The sequence below is a fragment of the Balearica regulorum genome, chromosome 6 (genome assembly GCF_011004875.1).
Source record: "Balearica regulorum gibbericeps isolate bBalReg1 chromosome 6, bBalReg1.pri, whole genome shotgun sequence".
Classification (NCBI taxonomy): Eukaryota; Metazoa; Chordata; class Aves; order Gruiformes; family Gruidae; genus Balearica; species Balearica regulorum.
The window spans coordinates 3725594-3744024 of record NC_046189.1 but is presented as its reverse complement, the minus strand read 5'-3'; the positions used below and the strand labels follow the sequence as shown (position 1 = coordinate 3744024).

The window sequence follows — 18431 nt, the reverse complement described above, 5'->3', positions numbered from 1 at the left end:
AAATATTCAGAGCAAGTTTGTCGCTAGTTTTCCAGAGAAGGTATATGAACACCCCCGCCCAGGGTGTGCATTCAGCTCTTGCACGTTCCTGATGCCGCCAGAGCTTTCAGGGCTGGTGGGGCTTCCTGAGCACCCCAGTGACTACACCTGTATGTCATTGGGAGGTACCAGTGCTAAAAAACCTTGTGGCAGTAATGGATGCACGTGTAACTGTTCCTGTAGCAGGCAGCAGCTCTTATAGGAAGGGCACCCAGGGAAGGAAAGGGGGAGGAGAATGAACACAGGGATCTTTAAGTGTAATGGCTACCATTAACTTTTTGTTGAGCTCCAGGGAGCTGGTGGTGATGCATCTCACCTGAAAACGCTTACAGGGCAAAGAGTGGTGGTCTTGTGATTAAAGCACAGGTCCAGACAATGAAAGATGCCAGGTTTCACAACTGGTTGCACACCAGCTTCGCTAAGGCCAAATGATCCCTGGCCTTGAGCTTGCCCACCCCTTGCAAAACAGGTCCCGAGCCATTGCGGACGTGAGAGAGATGTGGCAGAGCCTTTGTCAATGTGCAGTAACAGATGAAAGGATGTCAAGTGATCCCTCCTGTGTTTGGTCTGTACAGGCTGGGCGAGCACCTGGGTGGAGATGAACGCTGATACCTAGTTATGAATTTATAATGTTCCTCCCATCCAGAGGCCAGAAGGGCAGGTAGGGCAGGAGCGGCTGAGATACCCATCTCTTTTGCTCCCAGTGGCAATATTCTTGAACAGCCCTACAAGTGCGCTCGACTCGCACATCCTCCTCCCATTAGCTGCCGACCACCTCCAGAGCTTGGCGCAAGTCACCGAGCTGATGTGCCGTGCCGGCACGTCTCCTTGGCCCGAGTGTCGCGCGCTGTGTGCAAGGCAATTGGGAAACCCAGGTGACGCCCGCCACTGCTTTCTCCGGAGGAGCAGCAGCTGAGCACGCAGGACCGGTGGGTCCAGTTTGCTGTTCGCAGGCTGGGAAAGAGCAGGAGTAGGAGGGCCACTGTGGAGCAATTTCGCTTGGTGAAAGAATATTTCAAATTCATTTAGGAGCAAACATAGTGGGTGGTTCAGCTCGGATCAGCTGGCATAGGCTAAGGAAGGAAAACAGATGTATCTGTGTTTCAAATCTGAAAGGAATATTCATTTCTCCCTGCTTATCTTGTTTAGAAAAACCCAGGGTGAACTCCCAGGTATCCCTGCTAAGTTTCCACAAGGAAGCATGATATGGATCACTGTACGTGCTGTTGTGGGCTTGAAAGGCTCTCCCGCTGGTTGTGGTTCGTGGTGGGCTTTTCGACGTGCCTGCAGACACGGTGGCCCTGTCTCCTGCCAGCCGTGCCTGAGCTCTGAGGAACCTCCCGCAGGCTCTCAGCTGCTGTGTGGGCTACCTGATGGCATTGCTCAGCAACCTTCTTTTGTTGTCCTCCCTTTCTCCTCTACCAGCCTGATTTTGTGGAGCCATTCCCACCCTCAACCATCGTGGGACCTCTTATTCGGTACAACAGAAATTACATTCTTTGTTTCCTTTAGCTTACCTAAATCCTCCAAAATGTGTTTCCACCTGCTTCTCACTTCTTTTCGGGTCTGCCGTAAGGTATAAATATCATAGTTGAGCTTTTGCCATTCCTGCAAAGCAAAGGGATAAGAGACACTCAGCCATCTGCATGCGGGGAGGTCTCTGGTGCTTTTCTAGGAATTTCAGCTTTTAGAAGCGGGGCCAGAGTTGAACTGTTGATGTTGGCACTGAGGGATCGGTATGAAGGTCGATGGCCAGGTTGCCGTTGTCCCTGGAAGAAATTACATGGACCAGCACAGAATATTTTAGCCTGGCATTTGGTGCAGCATCTCGGTATCTTCTCTGCATGTACAAAACAGGCTTCCAGTTACCTTGCAACGGGATTACAGAATTTAGCTGAGGTGTTGCTGAAGACCAAAGTGGTCTCCTCGGTCAGACTGGGAAAATATAATTCCAGCTCTGTGCTGGAAATCGTAACGCTGTCCTAGGCTGGAGAACCACATGAGCTTCCAAATGTAGCTCATCTGAGAGACTTTGATCTCTTTGGTCCAAAGCCCTTTACTCCAAACAGCCCAGCTAGCAGCAAAACCTGAGGTTGTGAAAATACTTTATTCGGCCTTTACAGCTTGAGAAACCACAACCACACATTAATAATTACCTTCTATAAACTATTGCAACACCTTATTTTCATATTCTTGCAGTTAAACTGGCATGGCACATTTTCTTACAGCTGATGATAGCCCGCGGGACTAAAATTAAACTAAAACAAAACTAAAAGTTTGAGAAAAAAGTTACTGCTCTCAGTATGGTCACACATACAGTGGCTTCTCCAAACTGCTCAGCCCTCCGTTTGGCATTTAACCAAAACAGGCAGGTTTTCAAAAGTACTGGAAAACAAGGAAAATAGACTTTTTTCTGGTTTGTTTTTTTTTTTTAAAGGCTGGGGTACCTTTTTTTTTAAACAGCAGAGAAGAGGGATGCACGTAGATAGCCGAGGGCTGAGCCGGAGTCATTTGACATAGTAACTGTTAGTGACTGGCAGTTGCTGCAGTTAATGCCTCATTTAACTATACAGCTTAAATCCTTGCACTCGACCTCGAGCTTTTTATCTGCATAATGGGACACTGTCTAAAGGGAAAGGTTTTGAGGTTATTCATTAAAGTTATATTAGCACAATTAAACACATCTGTACAAGTATGCATACCTGTGGAAACACACGTACTCTGTAAGAAAACCAGGAGTACTTTTCCTAGCTGGGTTTAATCAATGCACACGCTACAAAGGATGCCTTTACAGAACAGGAGGTCATAACATCGCTCAGATAATTTCCCTGCACTAACAACCTTAATTAATCTCATTTCTCAGCAACAGATTACATAGATGGTCTCTTGTAGAATAAGCCGGTGTTAATCTGTGCCGTCTCCCTGGGATTTTCCTACGTAAAAGAGGTTAAATAACACCCATTATTTAAGGGCTGTGCTTTAGAAATCCCACTGGTTTTCTGATACCTGGTGCCTTAAAGAGTTTACTTGATTTGATATAAAAGGTTGGAGATTTCTTAGTGTTTTTTTTTCCCTGAACCTGGCTGACACGCCACGACTGCAGAGAATTAAAACGACGAGCCTGTTTTCTTGTTGATAGCTGCAGAAACCCCTTGGAGATTGCGCTTTGGAGGAACCGGCCGACGGGGTTAAGACACTGCTGAATTCAGGTCAGGAGAGCAGGGGAAACACGGCTCTACCTGCAGCTATTTGCTCTGCACCGCTCATCCTCCTGGAAAGCAAAATCCCCTTCATTTTTAGCTTTGTGCTGCTGCGAGCAGCGAGCGGCTTTGCCGATCAGAGCTCCGTTTCTCTCTTGACTGCAGCAGTGCTTGAAAACAGCTTTTTTGTTTTGCACCTGGCTGCCAGTGCAAGGCATCAAAATGTCTTTCCAGCCCTTTGCTAAAGAAAGGAGGCAGGGACAAGATTCCTCTGCCTTGTGACACCAGCTCGTAGCTAGGAACTGAGTTTCTCTTAGTGGGGGGAAAAAAAAAGAGGGGTTTTATTGTATTGTGGGAAGTTTATTGCAATCTTGAAAGTTTTAAAGAAAGAGAAAAAAGGCTGCATGATGCCTCGGTCCCTGCTGGCGGGGATCCCTTGGGAACAGCTCAGCCTGCTCCTGACCCCATGGTATAAGCAGAAAGGCGAGCAAACCAGTCGGGGCGTGCTGGTGGGGAAATAAGCTGCGTGTGTCTGCCCTGCCGTGGAGATAAACAAATGCTTTAATGCACACGATGGATCAACGGAGCCGCTGTGATTCCAGGCGTGCTGAATTAGAAAGCCAGGAGGGTGGGAAAGATGCTCCTCTGCCCAAAACGTGGCTTGCTGGCACCTGGCAGCAGCTTTCAGGGCTGCGGGGATTTACCCCCCGGGGTAGCGAGCCAGACTCCTCACTAAGCGAAACGGAGAGCAGCGCTTAGCACGCAGGGAAGCTGCTCCCGATTTTCTCTGGATTAACGGCAGCCTGGTTTTCCCTTGTCTATTTTTGTTTTAAGGGAATCTAGGTTATGGCTTGCTTGTAGGTCGTAGTTACTGAGCTGCATTATGGAAGCGAATCCAGTGCGTATTCAGTCCCAGGGGATGTCGAACAGTGTCCTGTTGATGAGGAATTTGGGGGGTGTGCAAAAGAGCAGCTTTGGCACAGAAAACGATGCTTAACAGTGGTCCCTGGGAGGGATCTCCTGTTTTAGTGGTGTTTCTTTGTCCTGAGCGTGGAGCTGGATGTATCTCTGTTTCTCCAGAGAAAGCTGGGAGGAGGATACTGCACATGGTCTCAGTTGGTCTCAGTTGTTGAAAAGAGATTGTGGAGATCTCTCTCTGAAGTGGAGATTGTCAGGGTAAGGAAGGGTGGCTCCGGGCTGAGCTCTCGAAGGGACACATGCCCTGTTCTCCATCAGCCTCGGAAACCACCACGTTTTCCCAGGTGATTCCTTGTAGCAGAGACGTCCTAAGTGCTGTGGGCAGGGGGTTGTCCTCTGTGTTGCTTTAATGAGGAAATAAAGTCAAGAGCATCTTTCCATCCCCAAAATTATTCTAAAAAGCATCTCCCGTTAACTACACAGCAGAGGAAGAGCAAAGCTCGTCCTGCCCGTGTCTCCGCATAGGAACAGGCAACATCAGAGACTCGGGAGGGTGTTCTCCATCACATCCTGTGAGTCACCGAGATGTGACGTGCAGAGGGAACGTTTGGTCGGGGCCGGGCAGCATCACAAGGCTGAAGCTGCTCAGCACCCGCTGCCGGGCAGCCCCAGGACTGGCAGCCGGGGCTCCCCACCAAACCCCGCTCTCCCTCAGCCCTCGCTGCGGCTGTGACGGGGACGGCTGCGGCTGTGACAGGGCACCAGTGAGATGCAGGACAGGGCACGCCGGTCCTTAGGGCAGCCCCGGGCAGAGCCAGGCCGGAGCAGGCTGCTCTCTGCACCGCATCCCGGGCTGGCTGCCCCCCAGAGCCCCTTCCAGCAAGGCGTCTGAGCTTGTACGCAGGCATGGGACCAGCAGCTCTCTCCCAAAACTTAGCTTCGTTTTGCATCTCTTGTGCACCTCCGTTCCCTGTCCTGCCTCTTGCATAGTTAGATGGAACTTCTGGGGCAATGAGGTGGCTTCTTGCACAGAATACTGGGAAAGTACAGCAGGAGACTGGTCTTCACCAAACCCCTCGGTGTTTCTGTGGGTCTGGGACACCCCAGCCATGCATTCAAAATCAATCCTTTAAGAAAAATACCCTTTTGCCAAAATCTGAATTAACCACAGGAAACAAAAGCGGGTTGCAGTTCCTGGCCCTGTTTTTTTTACAATCATCAGCTTCGCCCTTTTAAACCTACGGAGCAGGGCACGACACATACCCGTGGGGGCTGGAGAAAACCCTTTGTGCGTAGGTCAAGAATATCCCAAGCGCACCAGGGAAACCCCCCTGCCTCTCTCCTCTGAGTGCTCAGCCCTTCAAATATTTACCTGGAAAAACTCCCCGGACTCTCTAGTGTGATATACTAAATCTGCAAATGCCAAATGGAAGTGAGGAAATGCTGGGCATGAAATACAAGCCAGGTTGGTACGTAACTGAGAGCTCTAGGAAAAAATGTGCCAAGAGAACAGGCAAGCACTGCCCAACTTTTCATCCCTCCCCGTATAGAAATTTCCTAATTAGTAGGTAGCTTTCCTCACGTTGCCAAAGCAATCCTTTACCAAAGCCTTCTCCTTTATTCCCTGAAATGCAATTGGTGTCACCATTCTCTTCAAGAGTTATTTTGGAAATGAGGTCGAAACAGAGCTATCGGGGAAAGACTGCAAAATACCAGTCCAGGCAGGTACCACGCCACAGCCAGGGATGCTCCTACTCTGGCTCCGCGACTGGCCCCACTGGAAGCAGCTGAGCAAATACAAACTCTAGATCCACGCTCATACATTGAACCATCGTCCGACATCTCAGCTTAGAATAAACTCAAATTGGATTCAGTTTTAAGAGGCATGCAGGCATTAAGAGGGTCAGTTCTGGGCTCCCCAGCCAACACTCCCAACCCTGGGCAAATGCCATCACCTCTGTATGCCCCAGCATCAGTGCGTTGCACGGCTGACCTTCTCTGTAACCTGTTTAAAAAACAATAATCCTGTAGGAGAGCAGGAGGAAGCAGAAAAATAGGCCTTGTCAGCTTGTTAATGGGCTTGCCAAGACAATTGTGCCAGCACAGCTCTGCCAGCCAGGCCCCAGCAGAGACGCAGGCAGAGGAATTGCCTTTGCTAGTGGGGTTTATGAGCCCACCTTCCCCAAGGGAAGAAGCCAAAAAAGAAAGAAATGCTGCGCTTGCCACAAGCCGTAAGAACGGTGCGTTTCTCCCGCAGTCACCATGTGAAAACCCGCCTTTGGTTTCTGTTCACAGACCCGTAGCACAGCTGCCCTAAACCCGGGTCCTTCCCCGAAACCAGCACCGGCGCAACAGCCCGGGCTCTCTGCCCACAGCTGGGTAACTCCACGCACCCCACCAGGGGACATCGAGGCACCAGGGCCACCACAAACCGGTCCTCGAGGCGGGGGGCATGTGCCACACCAGGCACATAAGCCCACTAAGCCCAGCTCACGTTGTTAATGTTGGAGGCTTGCTGGAGCCACAGTAGTCCCCCTTCCCCCTAAAACGCTTTTCTCCACACTGGTAGGGCACGTGCTGGAACAGCGACGTGGTCTGTATCTATGCAGCACCTTAAATAACACTCTGTTTTCCTAGAGATCCTCATTTCACCTCCAGATTTGGGGTTTTACTTTATATCACAACAGGTTTGACGATGCTGCAGGGCAGGAGTAGGATAAAACCATTTTTTTCCATATTTGAAACCTTGACCTCAGCCTTGAAAAGCTTTAACGACAGCTTTGATCTCCAAAGCCCGCATCGGCTTTACCAGCCCCCTTAAGCCACCCCTTCAGCTACAGCTTTTCTGGTTTTCTCCGCGCACGCCCTCCCCTGCCCACACTTTGCTTCCAAAAGTGCATCCGCGCACATCGCGCTCATCAAGCGGAGAGAAATGCGGAGCTGCAAGTTGCTCAGTCCTTACGATTTTAGGAGGCTCCCGCGAATCTTGCCTCGTGTACCTATTGCACGGTGGGTTTGGCGACCGCCGGGTGCTCCAGCGGGCTCCACCGTGGCCAGCAGCCCCCCGAGCCGTCGCTCCCAGCACGCGGCGTCGAGCAGGATGAGCAAGTCAGGGTGAAACAGGGCGTACCCGGGACGTCACGGCGCTTGCTTTGAAGAGCTCGCTGCCCTGGTTCAGCGAGGAGCAGGCCCTGCCATCCTTACGCAAGCTAAGGTCACACCGAGCTCGCGCTGGAGCTACCGGATTTCCCAGAGCGTGGCTGTCGGGAGGGGGCCGGGAGAAGAAACGGCTCCGCGTGGATCAGGTGTGGGAGCAGCCCCCTGGCAGGGGCAAGGAACTGACCCCGAGGGAGGACACCAGCGCTGAGAGGTGCTGGCAGCCCCCCTGCAAATGATCTGACGTGCAGAAAATTGACTGAGCTACAGGGTGCACTCGGTGTCGGAGCGCCTGGCCCTCTGCCTGCACAGTTTGGTTTATTTATTTACAGCAATCCACGACACAGAGGTTCCCAGGCCAGGAAAGAGCCATCCCGGCCCACGCTCGCTGACCTCCAGCGCTGTGCCGATGTCACCGCTGCATCCCGGCCCATCGCTTCTCCTGTCCCAAGCTCACAGCACCTTGCCACTATGTGAACAACCATTTGGAAAAAAAAAAAAAAAAAAAAAAAGGAAAATACCCAGGAAAGCAAAAGTGGGTTAGCCAGATTAAGAAAAATGTGATACTGGTTTGAGGCTGAGGTGGTGCACGTACAGCTAAAGCACACGTGACATAGAGCGACCCGCTCTTGGGGATCCTTCCAAAGTCCTGTGCCAGGAAATCGCTAAGATAAAGGTGGGGAATGGCAAAGCCTACAGTAAACGCGCAGCACGCCGAAACTTCTGTGTTAAATGAAGGAGCAGAAATACAGGGAGTAGTTCTCCGTTTAGACTGATTTTAACCAAGAGAAAAAAAGGACCCGCACTGCACAAACGAGAAACCTTTCCTCCGTCCGCTGTCCCGCAGCATCCACACGCTCTCCCCAGGGACCTTGGGAGCGGAGCAGCTCCCGCAGCAGATTATGGCTTTTGCAGCCCAGTGCTGTTCTGCAATTAGACTTTTTCTTCTCTCTCTCTCTCCCAGGGCTGAAGTCCCATAAGGAGGGGAGGGCAACGCAATCTGGCCTACTTTTAAAATGCTCGCTGGAGTAAGGAGAGATTTCAGCACCCGGGGCCGAACACAGGCGTGTTGGGTTTGCCGGCCGAGTCCCTCCCTGTTCTGCCACCCCGAAAGAGCTGCAGCTGGAAACTGCAGCCGTTTGCCGAGCTTCTATACCGTGCCTCAGTTTCCCTAGCTGTAAAACAGAGGCAGCAGCTGGCAATCAATAGCTGCAAAGGGCACTGGGCCGTAATTCAAATCAAGCGTATCATGTGTTGGCTTTCTTCAAAGTCAGCCTGGTGTACTCCTCAGGCTTTTTTATTAATTGCACTGCATAACACCAGCGGGTATGTGATCTTACATTCCCTGCGGAGAGGAAGCCCCATGCTCTTTGTACTTTCTGTTTTCACCGGCAGGCACAGCGACTGCTCAGACCTGCTAAAACCCTTACGGACCCAAAAGCGTCGGGTTTAGGACAAGCAGGCGCCGGAGCGCTCTCCTGCTCACCCGTAACTGATGCTCTCCCCTGCCGCCTGAGCAAGGCTGACACACAAGGCTCCCTTGCCCAGGGAGCCGTCTTTTTAGCGCTTACCTTACTGTTTTATAAATAATAATAGCTTTTAGGAGGCCTGCCTCATAACGAGCCCTAAAGCGAGTTAAAAGGCCGCTCGACTGAAACGAGGAGCTCCGGCACTGCTCTGAAGTGCACCCAGCTCTGCAACAACTCGGGACCGGCGCAGCCTCCTAAACGGAGTTGTCCTTGTTTCCTTCAGCTGGATGCAGCTCCCTGTCTTCCCTAAGACAGCCATCACAAGGCAGAGGAAGCAGTGGTGAGGAGGGAAGAAGATATCTTCATTTATAGCTAAGGGTTACGTCCAGCCATGAAAACCTTGTTACGAAACCATCTATTGTAAATACCACGATTAATTCAATCCCCACAAAAAAAAAAAACCCCAACCATTAAATAGGGATTCTGGGCAACTGTATACAAGGATTGCATTACCTCAGTTTGAGGTTTAAAAATTGTAATTTAAGTTTAAGGCTTCTCGTGCAAGCTGAGCTAGCTTTTGGTTTAAGGGGACTATCACAGGAGGAAGAGTTACAGACGTGCCGTCTCTTGGATGAAGTGGGATCGTGTTGAAATGAAATGTGAAGCCTCCGGGCTTTCCTGCAAACATTCTGAAGTCTTAAAAGCGATCAGAGAGCGGGAAACATGTCACTATTTTCTACAGCCTGCTCCTAATCAGGCCACTGAAATCTCCTTTGCGCTGAAGTGCTTTAGCAAAGGAAATCAGGGCTGCAAAACAGCCTTTATGTAACAGCGATGATTTTTCCCTTCTGCACTAAGCGCTGTGCCAGTTCTCCGCTTCCCGCTAATTGCCGTACAACCCATTAGAGGAGTATTTAACGTGACGCGTCACTGGAGCAGCAGCTCAGCTCCAGGCGCTGCCATCGCTGGGCAAATGCCGCTGCAGGCAGGGCTCGCGCCAGTCTGATCACGGAAAGGCCAAACCCCGGGAATATGGGACAAAAAAGGCACCCTGTGAAGCTAGGAAATTGAGCTGGGTGCTCAACCAGTGCTACCAGTACGTGTTTGCGGGTGGTGGTGGTAGAGGCGCTCTTAGGACATCGTGCCTCCCAGCTCAGGGCAGCTCTCCTGGCTCAGTGGCTGGAGAAGTCCCCTGGTTTCCCAGGGACGAGACGGCTACAGACGCATCCACACGGGATACGGGATAAAATCTGGAGGGTGATAGAGCAGACAGCAGCACCTGATGTCTACGTGAGCCACTCTGGGGGACTTCGGGGTCTTTGTGGCAGCGTAATGGGTGCTTAAATAAAGGCACCGCCAAAGCATCCGACGAAAGCACCGAGCCTCGGTCCGCGGTGAAACCAAGCGCGAGGAACGGCACCGCCTCACCTCCGAGTCCTTGTCCAGCTGGTTCCTGACCACGATCATGTTGTACAGCACTCGGTCATCGTCCGCCTCCGTGTGGGTCACGTCGTGCGGGGTGCTCCACAGGTTCTGCTCCTCGTCCCGTGCCAGCGTGGCTCCGAAGGAGGCGTAGGGGTTGTTGTTACTGCAGAGAGGGGGAGAGGCGAGGCGGCGTTACCTACCGCAGCCTCACGCTGCCTCCTTTTACCTTCCCAGGGCAAAGTGCTGCGGCAGCCCCATGTCCTGCCTGGGAGAGGGGGCGAAGAGGAGGAGGGGGGAACGGGAAGACAGCCAGAGTTTTTTACCTTTGCAAACATCCTGGCCACGCAAGCCACGGTTCAAACCAGGCAGTGCTGCCACGAAAGACATCAGACACAGAAATTTGCTAACGACAGCGGATTATTTGAGCAGCTAGGATGGAGGAACTGCAAGCATCCATCTGCAAGGATGAAAGGCAGCACCTCCCCGTCACTCCCGTAGCCCCCTGCCCTGCTCCCCGGCACACCTTCCCATCCCAAGCCCTGTGCAAGCCCCCCCAGCCTCTCCGACCTTAATGTGGGAACAGTGCTAATTAACTAAGACTCAAAAATCCCTATGGCTCCAGAGAGCATTTTCTCTCTGCCCGGCTAACTCTGCAGCCGTGCCAAGATCCCAGGAGCACGATCCATCCCCACGGAGGGGTACGCCTTGAGCAGCAGGCAAGGGGACAGCTACGTGCAAAGCCTCTCTCTCACTTCTTGGCCAAAGCAGCAGCTGCTACTCATCTCCTCCTCAAAGGCACTGCTGCTGGGCACGGTTTTATTTCGGACAAAACGCACGCCACCTCTGCTGAGGGAGCTGGGACTGGTTAGCCTGGGGAAGAGATGGATCGGGGGGATCTCATCCATAAGCGTAAGTACCTGATGGGAGGGAGCAAAGGAGATGGAGACGGACCCTTCTCAGTGGTGCCCCGTGATAGGGGACACACCGAAACACAGGAAATTCTGTTTAATCCTAAGAAGGGTGGGTGAGCACCGGTACAGGTTGCCCAGAGAGGCTGTGGAGTCTCCATCCTTGGAGACACTCAAAACCCAATTGGACATGGTCCTGGGCAACCTGCTCCAGCTGACCTTGCTCAAGCAGGGGTTGGACTGCGTGGTCTCCAGAGGTCCCACATCCACGACCACATTTCTGTGTGACCCTGCAGCTCTATTTTCTCCTCAGCAGCCCAAACCCTACCGAATCAGCAGGCAATCCCACCCCAGCAGCTCCTACCGGAGAGGATGCACTGAGCTGCGCAAGGACCTGTGCCAAGGCACAGAAAGGACATTTAGCCCCATTTTTATCTGGGGGATGGAAACCTCCTCAGCCTGCTTGTGAACTCCAGGCTTTCTTTGCTCAGTGGTCAGCAAAGCAGAGCATCATCTTCTGGGAAGGCTGTCCCCACCAAGGCAAGGAGCTTTTTTCACTGGTGGCAGTTCTGTGGTTTATGGCTTTATGTTGTTACTGGGATGCGGGGAGGGGGGGTTTATAGGGTTATTTAATTCTGCCGGGAGAACTTTTAGCAGAGGATTTCCATAATGTTTCTAATGAAAATATCCGGACACTTGAGCAGAACACCACAAACGGAGAAATATTTTCGGCCTTACCCAATAGTTTCAGCAGGCATCCTGTGGCAATCCCTGCTCACTTCTTGTTAGAACAACCCACTCTTTATTCTATTTGCTACCCAAACCCCATTCCTTTCGCAAGGAACCCATCCAGCGAAACCTCAGGTAACACTGTGGGCGCTTTAGCTGTGACGCCAAGCCATAAAAAAGATGCTAAGAGGAGCTCCAGCACATAGATAAAATAGAAAAAAAAAAAAAGACATCCGCATCAGCATTCCAGCAGGAAGGTTCATTAGACTTTCAACACACCAAAAACCTGAGCAACAGGTAATAAGGGAAAAGATAATCTCTTATAATCTCTCATTAAAGACAAGCAAACGAACGTAACTTGGAGGGTGTGGACGACATAACTCAGCCTCTCCTGCACCAGAGCCGGCACGGGTTTACTCAAACTGTTTTTCAAACACGGAGCAGGCAGGATCCCAGTCTGGCAGGGATCACTCAGGAGACAGCCGTGCCATCAGCATGAGTTTGGTCCCATCCTGCCTTCGACGGGCTTCTTCCCACTCAGCGACTGACCAGTACCTTCACCATCCGACTTATTTAAACCTCCGCATTTGGCAATAACACTAACACGCCTTAGCTTGTACCAGCCACTCCCTCACAGCTTGCAAGGCGCTTCCCAACGCATCTCTATTTCCAAACCCCGACACGGAGCATCCAGCAGCCTGTAAGGGATGCGGGCAGCGCCCAGGAGTCGGCAAATCCATACAAGTACGGGGAGCTCTGCCAACCGTGAGCGTCCCCAGAGCGTGCTGGACTTCCAAGCAGCATTTAAAATGAAGAAATGGGAGAGAAAAAAGGAGCACGTGAACGGCAGCCTGCTTTGTGGGTTACCGGAGTCTCCGTGGGACCAGAGGGGACTCAGACCATGTCACACTCTGGGCTTTATCCAGAAAATGATGAACGCTAATGCTTCCACCAACAAATCTCTGCTCTGCGGGGGGGGAGCTTTCAGTCCAGATTAAACTCATTTCAGGATTCAGAGCCCAAATCCTCGGTTTATTTGTACCCTGAGGACATCATCCAAGCCGGATCCCACCTTCCCGCATCGAGAGACAGCCAGGCAGCCTGAGCGCTTTGCTGCAGCAGCCTGGCTCGCTGGCTTTGGCCAGGGTTTCTTTTCCCAGCCCTGCGCTAGCGCTGCGCCTCCATCTGTGCTCCGTCCTCACCTCCACGCACAGTGCTGGCTACCCCATCGCGGGTTACAGCCAGCCTCGTATACGCTCGGGTAATATATGCACCTAATTATACGCATACTCCCTCCTCCTCACTGCTTCATTCTTTGACACATTGGATTGATGAGGCTGCAGCGACTCTGCTTGGGGAAAAATAAGGTGAAAAGTCATAAAGTCAACATTTCAGTAGCAAGACCAGCTCTCAAAAACTAAACCTCAGCTACAAGATCTGAAATCTCAAGCAGGCCATTCATTTTAAACAACGCTGCGATAAAAATAAAAATACAGCACGTGTGCTCTTGCAAGGACCCCACTTTGAAATAAAACCCCAAAGCTTCCCAAAGGGGGACAAGCCAGTGATTAGGCTGTTAGATTAATTATGCTGGCACACTTGTGCAAGAGCAGGTGCCTTTCAAATGCCCAGCATTTATACAGGCTTTCCTACTTATAGCCAGCATTAATTGGATCGCCGGCGGAAGGCATGTTACTAAAGAAAGGTACCCAGCGAGGGACAGATGCCCCGGCCGACAAGGCAGCAGGAAGGAGCGCACAGGCATTTAGCTCTCGTTAGGTTAATGCCAATTTCCTGGGCTAGATGCCCCATGCTCAGGATTATCTGGTTATTATTTAGGTAACTGCTTTAACAGCACAAAATCAGGATGTTTCAAGCCCTCTCGCCAGCTCTGCTATTACCTGCTACCTATGTAGGCCACCCTGGGTGCATCCCACCCTCCTTCTTGAAATGCATCCGTCCAAGCTCTGTCCTCCCGTGACACAGGGAGGGCACGGTCCCTGCCCCATCCCAGGGCCGGGTTACCCCCCGCGGGCTTCGGCAGAAGCCAGGACCCCGTCTGGCAGCTGGGGAAGGAGGGAGAGGTGCCGCAAACCCCGTGCACGGATGTTTTGCAACACGCAAAACCTCATTACGTGCTTGCACAGCTCTTCTCTACAACTCAGGGCTTCATCTTTTTTGTATGAAAATTCCCCCCCGACCTCACAGCTCCACAAAGACAGATGTGACCGACAGCGAGACAGAAAAAAAAAAAATCTGCTCTCTAGAAATCAGCACGCGCGCTGCTTTCACATAAAGTCGGCTCCAGCCGTGCCGTGGGGTCTCCTTTCCAGCATCCCCGGCCTGGGGACACAGCTCCGCACAGCACCGCGCTGCCTGACGGTGGGACCTGACCCCCTGCGTAGAGATGCGGGGACCGAGGCACCCCCGCTCGCAGGCGGGATCCCCTTTTTGTTCGACGCCTTGGCCTCCTCTATCGAACCGTGGAAAGGCAAAAGCTGAACGGGTTCCTATGACGAAGGGCGCCCGGGAAACACCGAAGAGATGCCGCTCTTGGTTCGTTTGCTAAAACTCAACCGTAAGCAACCCCACGGCACGCGGCAGTCCGGCGTGCATCGCGCCACGAGGTGTCAGGAACACTCGGGGCCCCGTGGCAAACCAACCCAGGCGGAAAAGAGAACTGAAAGCAGCTTGTTACCGCCGGGAGAAAATCCCTCGGGAGCCCGGTCTGACTCTCGCAGGGGATGGGCAGCTCCCCACGGACAGCAGCGGCCCTAAAATCGCTGGAAACTGGGTTGGGTGAAAGCGGGGCTCGGCTTGGGGCGCTGGGGCAGCCAACCTGCGGGAAAGGGCTCTGGGATCCGGACGGTGCCGGTGGGGGGGGGGGGGGTGAAGAGGGGCTCACGCGTGGCCGTGGACCGAGCGACCCGTCCCCGGTGGGAGCATCCCTCCTCCTGCGCAAGGCGGGGGGGGGGGGGGTGGCTCAGCCCCATCCCTCCGAGAGGGCCGGGGGTTAGGGAAGAGGGAACGGGGCGGGGGGGGTTGTTCTCACCTGAGCAAGGGCTCCTTCTCGGGCGCCGCCGCCTCCCCTCCGCAGCAGCCGCAGCAGCCGCCCAGCGCTCGCAGCCAGGCCCCCAGCCCCATCGGCGCCGCCGGAGAGCCGCGCTGGGCGGGCTCAGCCCTCCGGCGGGCTCAGCCCTCCCCCGCCCCGCAGCGCCGCCGCCGCAGGAGCCGGGCAGAGCTGGGCAGTGCCGGGCTCCGCGCCCGCCGCCCTCCCCCGCCAGCAGCGGCCGCTCCCACGGCGGCTCTGGGCGGGCTGAGTCGGGGCCGGACCCCCCCGCGCCCTCCTGAGCCCTCCTGCTCTCTGCTGCACCCTTCTGTGCCCTCCTGCACCCTCCTGCACCCTCCCACAGCCTCCTGCACCCTCCTCGATGCCTGTTTCATCCGGCGCGTCCCGGCCGAAATGGGCCACCACTGGCCAGAAACCAGAAATCCCCCTCTTTCCAATCCTCCACATCACTACGCTTCCAGACTTATTCCCGCTCAGTTTTCGGGGTGCGGGGCTGCGCTCCCGGGAAGTGTAATGGGAAATGGGCAGGGGGTGATGCACTCGGCCCTATCCTGGTGCAGGGGGGGTTTGGAGGAGGGAGGGAAGAGCCGCCACGATCGCTCCCTTCTTTATTTCTCCCTTTCTTACAATGAATATTCCTATCATGTGCCTAGCTCAGACCCCAAGGAAGAATAAAAAAGCTCAAATGCAGTATTAAGGTGGTCCTGGATCTCGTTTAATCGCCTCGGGTTTGATTGTGTTTCAGAGCAGACCACCAAGCATCAGCCAGTCCCCAAAGCAATTGCTCTAAGTGCGGTTGGCTGCCTGTGTCCCGAAGAGCCATTTAATTTTAGAACAGCAGCTTCCTGACACCACTGCATTTTTTGCTTATGCCAGCAGGTATAATAATATAATCTACTATATCCTCGTGCCCAGCACACACGCACAAGGAAAGGTGAAATAATATCAATTTGCACTCACATTTCTTTCCCTCTTTTTAATTCCAGGGCTTGTTAATTCATCATCAGTGAATTATGGCCGCTTGGATGCCCAAGAGCCCTGGGAAGTGAAGCTCTGTGCTGGACGGGGCACAACCATTTTGTAACAGCGCTGCAAAATGCCCTGAAGGAACATACTCAGCTTGGGGACTTCGTAGCCTCCGAATCCAACCCTAGTGAGGTTTCTCCGACAATTATTTCAGCTGGGGGGGATCGAGTGCGGAGGCTCACAGCCCCCTGCCAGGGTGCAGAAGCAGCCAGGGGCAGAAGGGGGAATCCGGCCGGAGCACGTTTAGGAGGAGTGGAGTAAACTGCACGGACACCGCAAGCATCACGCACAAACCCAGGCAGCGTCAGCGGTGGCTTCCCCTGTGGACTCACCTCTCCTCTCCAATTCTGTACCAGAGGAGGCAGGAGGTGGGAAACCTCTGGGTACCCGAATGCGGGGGGCTGATGATGGAGAACTCCGGGAACCCGCTCAGCCAAGAGGGCTGCAAGGCTGGATTGCGGTGCCACAGGGCGAGCTAGGACAGTTGGGTCTGTTTGAGGCCATCGGGTAACGCGAGATGAAGGGCTCTGCAGTTACAGATGAATTGGAGAGGATGATAAGCTGTTGGCGCTGCTTTTGTCAGCAAATACAGATGTAAGATGAGCCAGGAAGCACGGAGGAGCCTCCGGTCGCTGCGTGGGGAACAGGAGATCTCAGTGTGCTCCGCCACAGCTCCTCACGTGACTTTACTTTCATTTCATTCATCGGCCCCACACCCCATCTTCCCATCTTCCTTAACTGAAAGGCGAAATCAGGGGAGAAGGAACTTGTTTCTCATTGTTTCCAGAAGATCCCAGTGCTGAGGCTTTGCTCCCAGGCAGGGCTTTCAGCTCCCCACGCGCTGCGCATCAGTCATTCATAACGAAGGATTTATGGCAGGATGAGCTAAGGGGGGAGGCAGGATTTCAAAGTCAAGGGCGCTCTCCTCTGCAGACTTCCTCCTCTGACCTTGAGCTTGCCCCTGCCTGCCTTTGTTTCTTCTCCAACCTTTTGTGCGCTTGAGCACGAGAATAACCAGAGAACGTGCCGGCTGCTACCAAAAGGATCTGGCAATTGGCCGTGAAAGTTTCTTGCCCGGGGGGGGGCTCCCCAAAATAGTCATTGCCGCAGAGATCCTTTTCTGCCTCCCCTCTCCCTCGCTGGTTGATCTGCTGGGTCTCCCCTTCCTCTGGGCTCTCTTTTCACATGAGCACTGATTTTTTTTCTGGACCGCAGATGCCAGGGAGCAGGTAGGGACAGCCCCGAGCCCAGCCGAGACCTCGAGGCACAGCTATAGCACACACAGCTAAGACGTCGTTCATTTGTGGCTAACTCCCTTCCCTACAAGGAGGTTTTATCCCGTGCTCCGTTGCTCCTAAGCCGAGAGAATTCTTCATTAATTTAAAGTCTGAGCCCTCTAGGTTTAAAGAGAGCCTTGTAGAAATACTGAGTATTTTCCAATCCCTTTATTCCCTGTTGTGATAATAAATCTTGTTCCTTTTCCATCAGAGAACAAATAAACAGGGGAAAGTCTCCTGAGAGCCGAAGCCTTACTGGAGTCGTAAAAGTAAATCATTTTCTTCACAAGGTAAGAGAAATATCGCTGGCTTCTTTGCAGTGTAAATAACCCAGGCGATGCAGCCAGAAGCGATGCTCCGGGGAGCAGCGTGCCCTGTTTTGCCCATTCACCCGTTACATTTTCATATCGCTGCTACCTTTTTGGTGAAGGGGGGACGCCGGGGTGGAGTGTTTATTTCTTCCCAGCGAGCAAGAGCCGGCTGGTTACAGACTCTTTTCTCTCCTTGGCATAGTTATCACCTAAATACATGTCCCCCAAGCTCCAAGGGGTAGGAAGGAGGACAGTGTCAGCCCCATCCTGGATCGGTACCCTGCTGATGGGGAGGTTGGCCCTGGCACTCCCAGCCGCTCACCCTTTCTTCCCACCTTCTGGGTATCCTCCCTCCAGCGCGGTCCAGCAAAGAGCTGTCGCGTCAGTCAAAGCTGAAATTAAATTGAAGCCAATTAAATTTGTAAGTGAAATGCAGCACCGTGACGGGGCGATTTGCCTCCTCTTCCTTCAGCTCCACGCCGCACGCAAACCGTTTGCAGGATTCAGCGGTACCGGGCCAGCGATGCGTAGGATGGGGCTGGGCACCTTCCACGGGTCGTGCTGGGGAGTCGGAGCAATGTTGGGTGAAATACGGCCCTGGACGTCACCGGGGTGGGCACAGCGCATTCCTCGGTATGTGCGCTGGGTCTGGGTTTCTTTTCCCAGGATAACATCTTGGAGCTCACTACAAGCAGTAACGATGGTGCCAGCATGTGCGTCGTGACCTTGCTTGTCCCAGTTCCTCTCAGGAAATTGCCCGGTGTTCAAAATCTCTAAAATCGAAGCTGCTTATTTCATGCCACAGCGCTGCTTTGCCCAGATCTGAAGGTCGGTGTATCCCCTCCTTTGTCTTCCTCCCACGGGCAGGGGCAGGATGCTGAATTAAAAGCAGCAAGCCCGTGA

General features: G+C 53.1%; 1 protein-coding gene and 1 long non-coding RNA gene across 6 annotated transcripts in view; one reads left to right on the top strand and one right to left on the bottom strand.

Annotated features, from left to right (window-relative positions):
- MREG (melanoregulin) overlaps nucleotides 1–15107 on the bottom strand; it is a 29136-nt gene extending 14029 nt beyond the window's left edge. For 3 of the 4 annotated variants that reach the window (XM_075756000.1, XM_075756001.1, XM_075756002.1), the window contains exons 1-3: nucleotides 14897–15107; nucleotides 10211–10370; nucleotides 1557–1647 (exon numbers count right to left, since the gene is read on the bottom strand). In XM_075756000.1, coding sequence (XP_075612115.1) covers nucleotides 1557–1647; nucleotides 10211–10370; nucleotides 14897–14988 — 343 coding nt within the window. In that variant the 5' untranslated portion in view covers nucleotides 14989–15107. The remainder of the gene's footprint in view (nucleotides 1–1556; nucleotides 1648–10210; nucleotides 10371–14896) is intronic. The other variant, XM_075756003.1, reaches the window with a different exon arrangement.
- The window catches only part of LOC142602314 (uncharacterized), a 69669-nt gene that overhangs the window by 48444 nt on the left and 2794 nt on the right, over nucleotides 1–18431 (top strand). Inside the window, exons 2-3 of one of the 2 annotated variants that reach the window (XR_012836007.1) lie at nucleotides 15901–17507; nucleotides 18195–18356. This is a non-coding gene — a long non-coding RNA (uncharacterized LOC142602314). Of the gene's footprint in view, nucleotides 1–15900; nucleotides 18357–18431 lie in introns of both variants that reach the window. The other variant, XR_012836006.1, reaches the window with a different exon arrangement.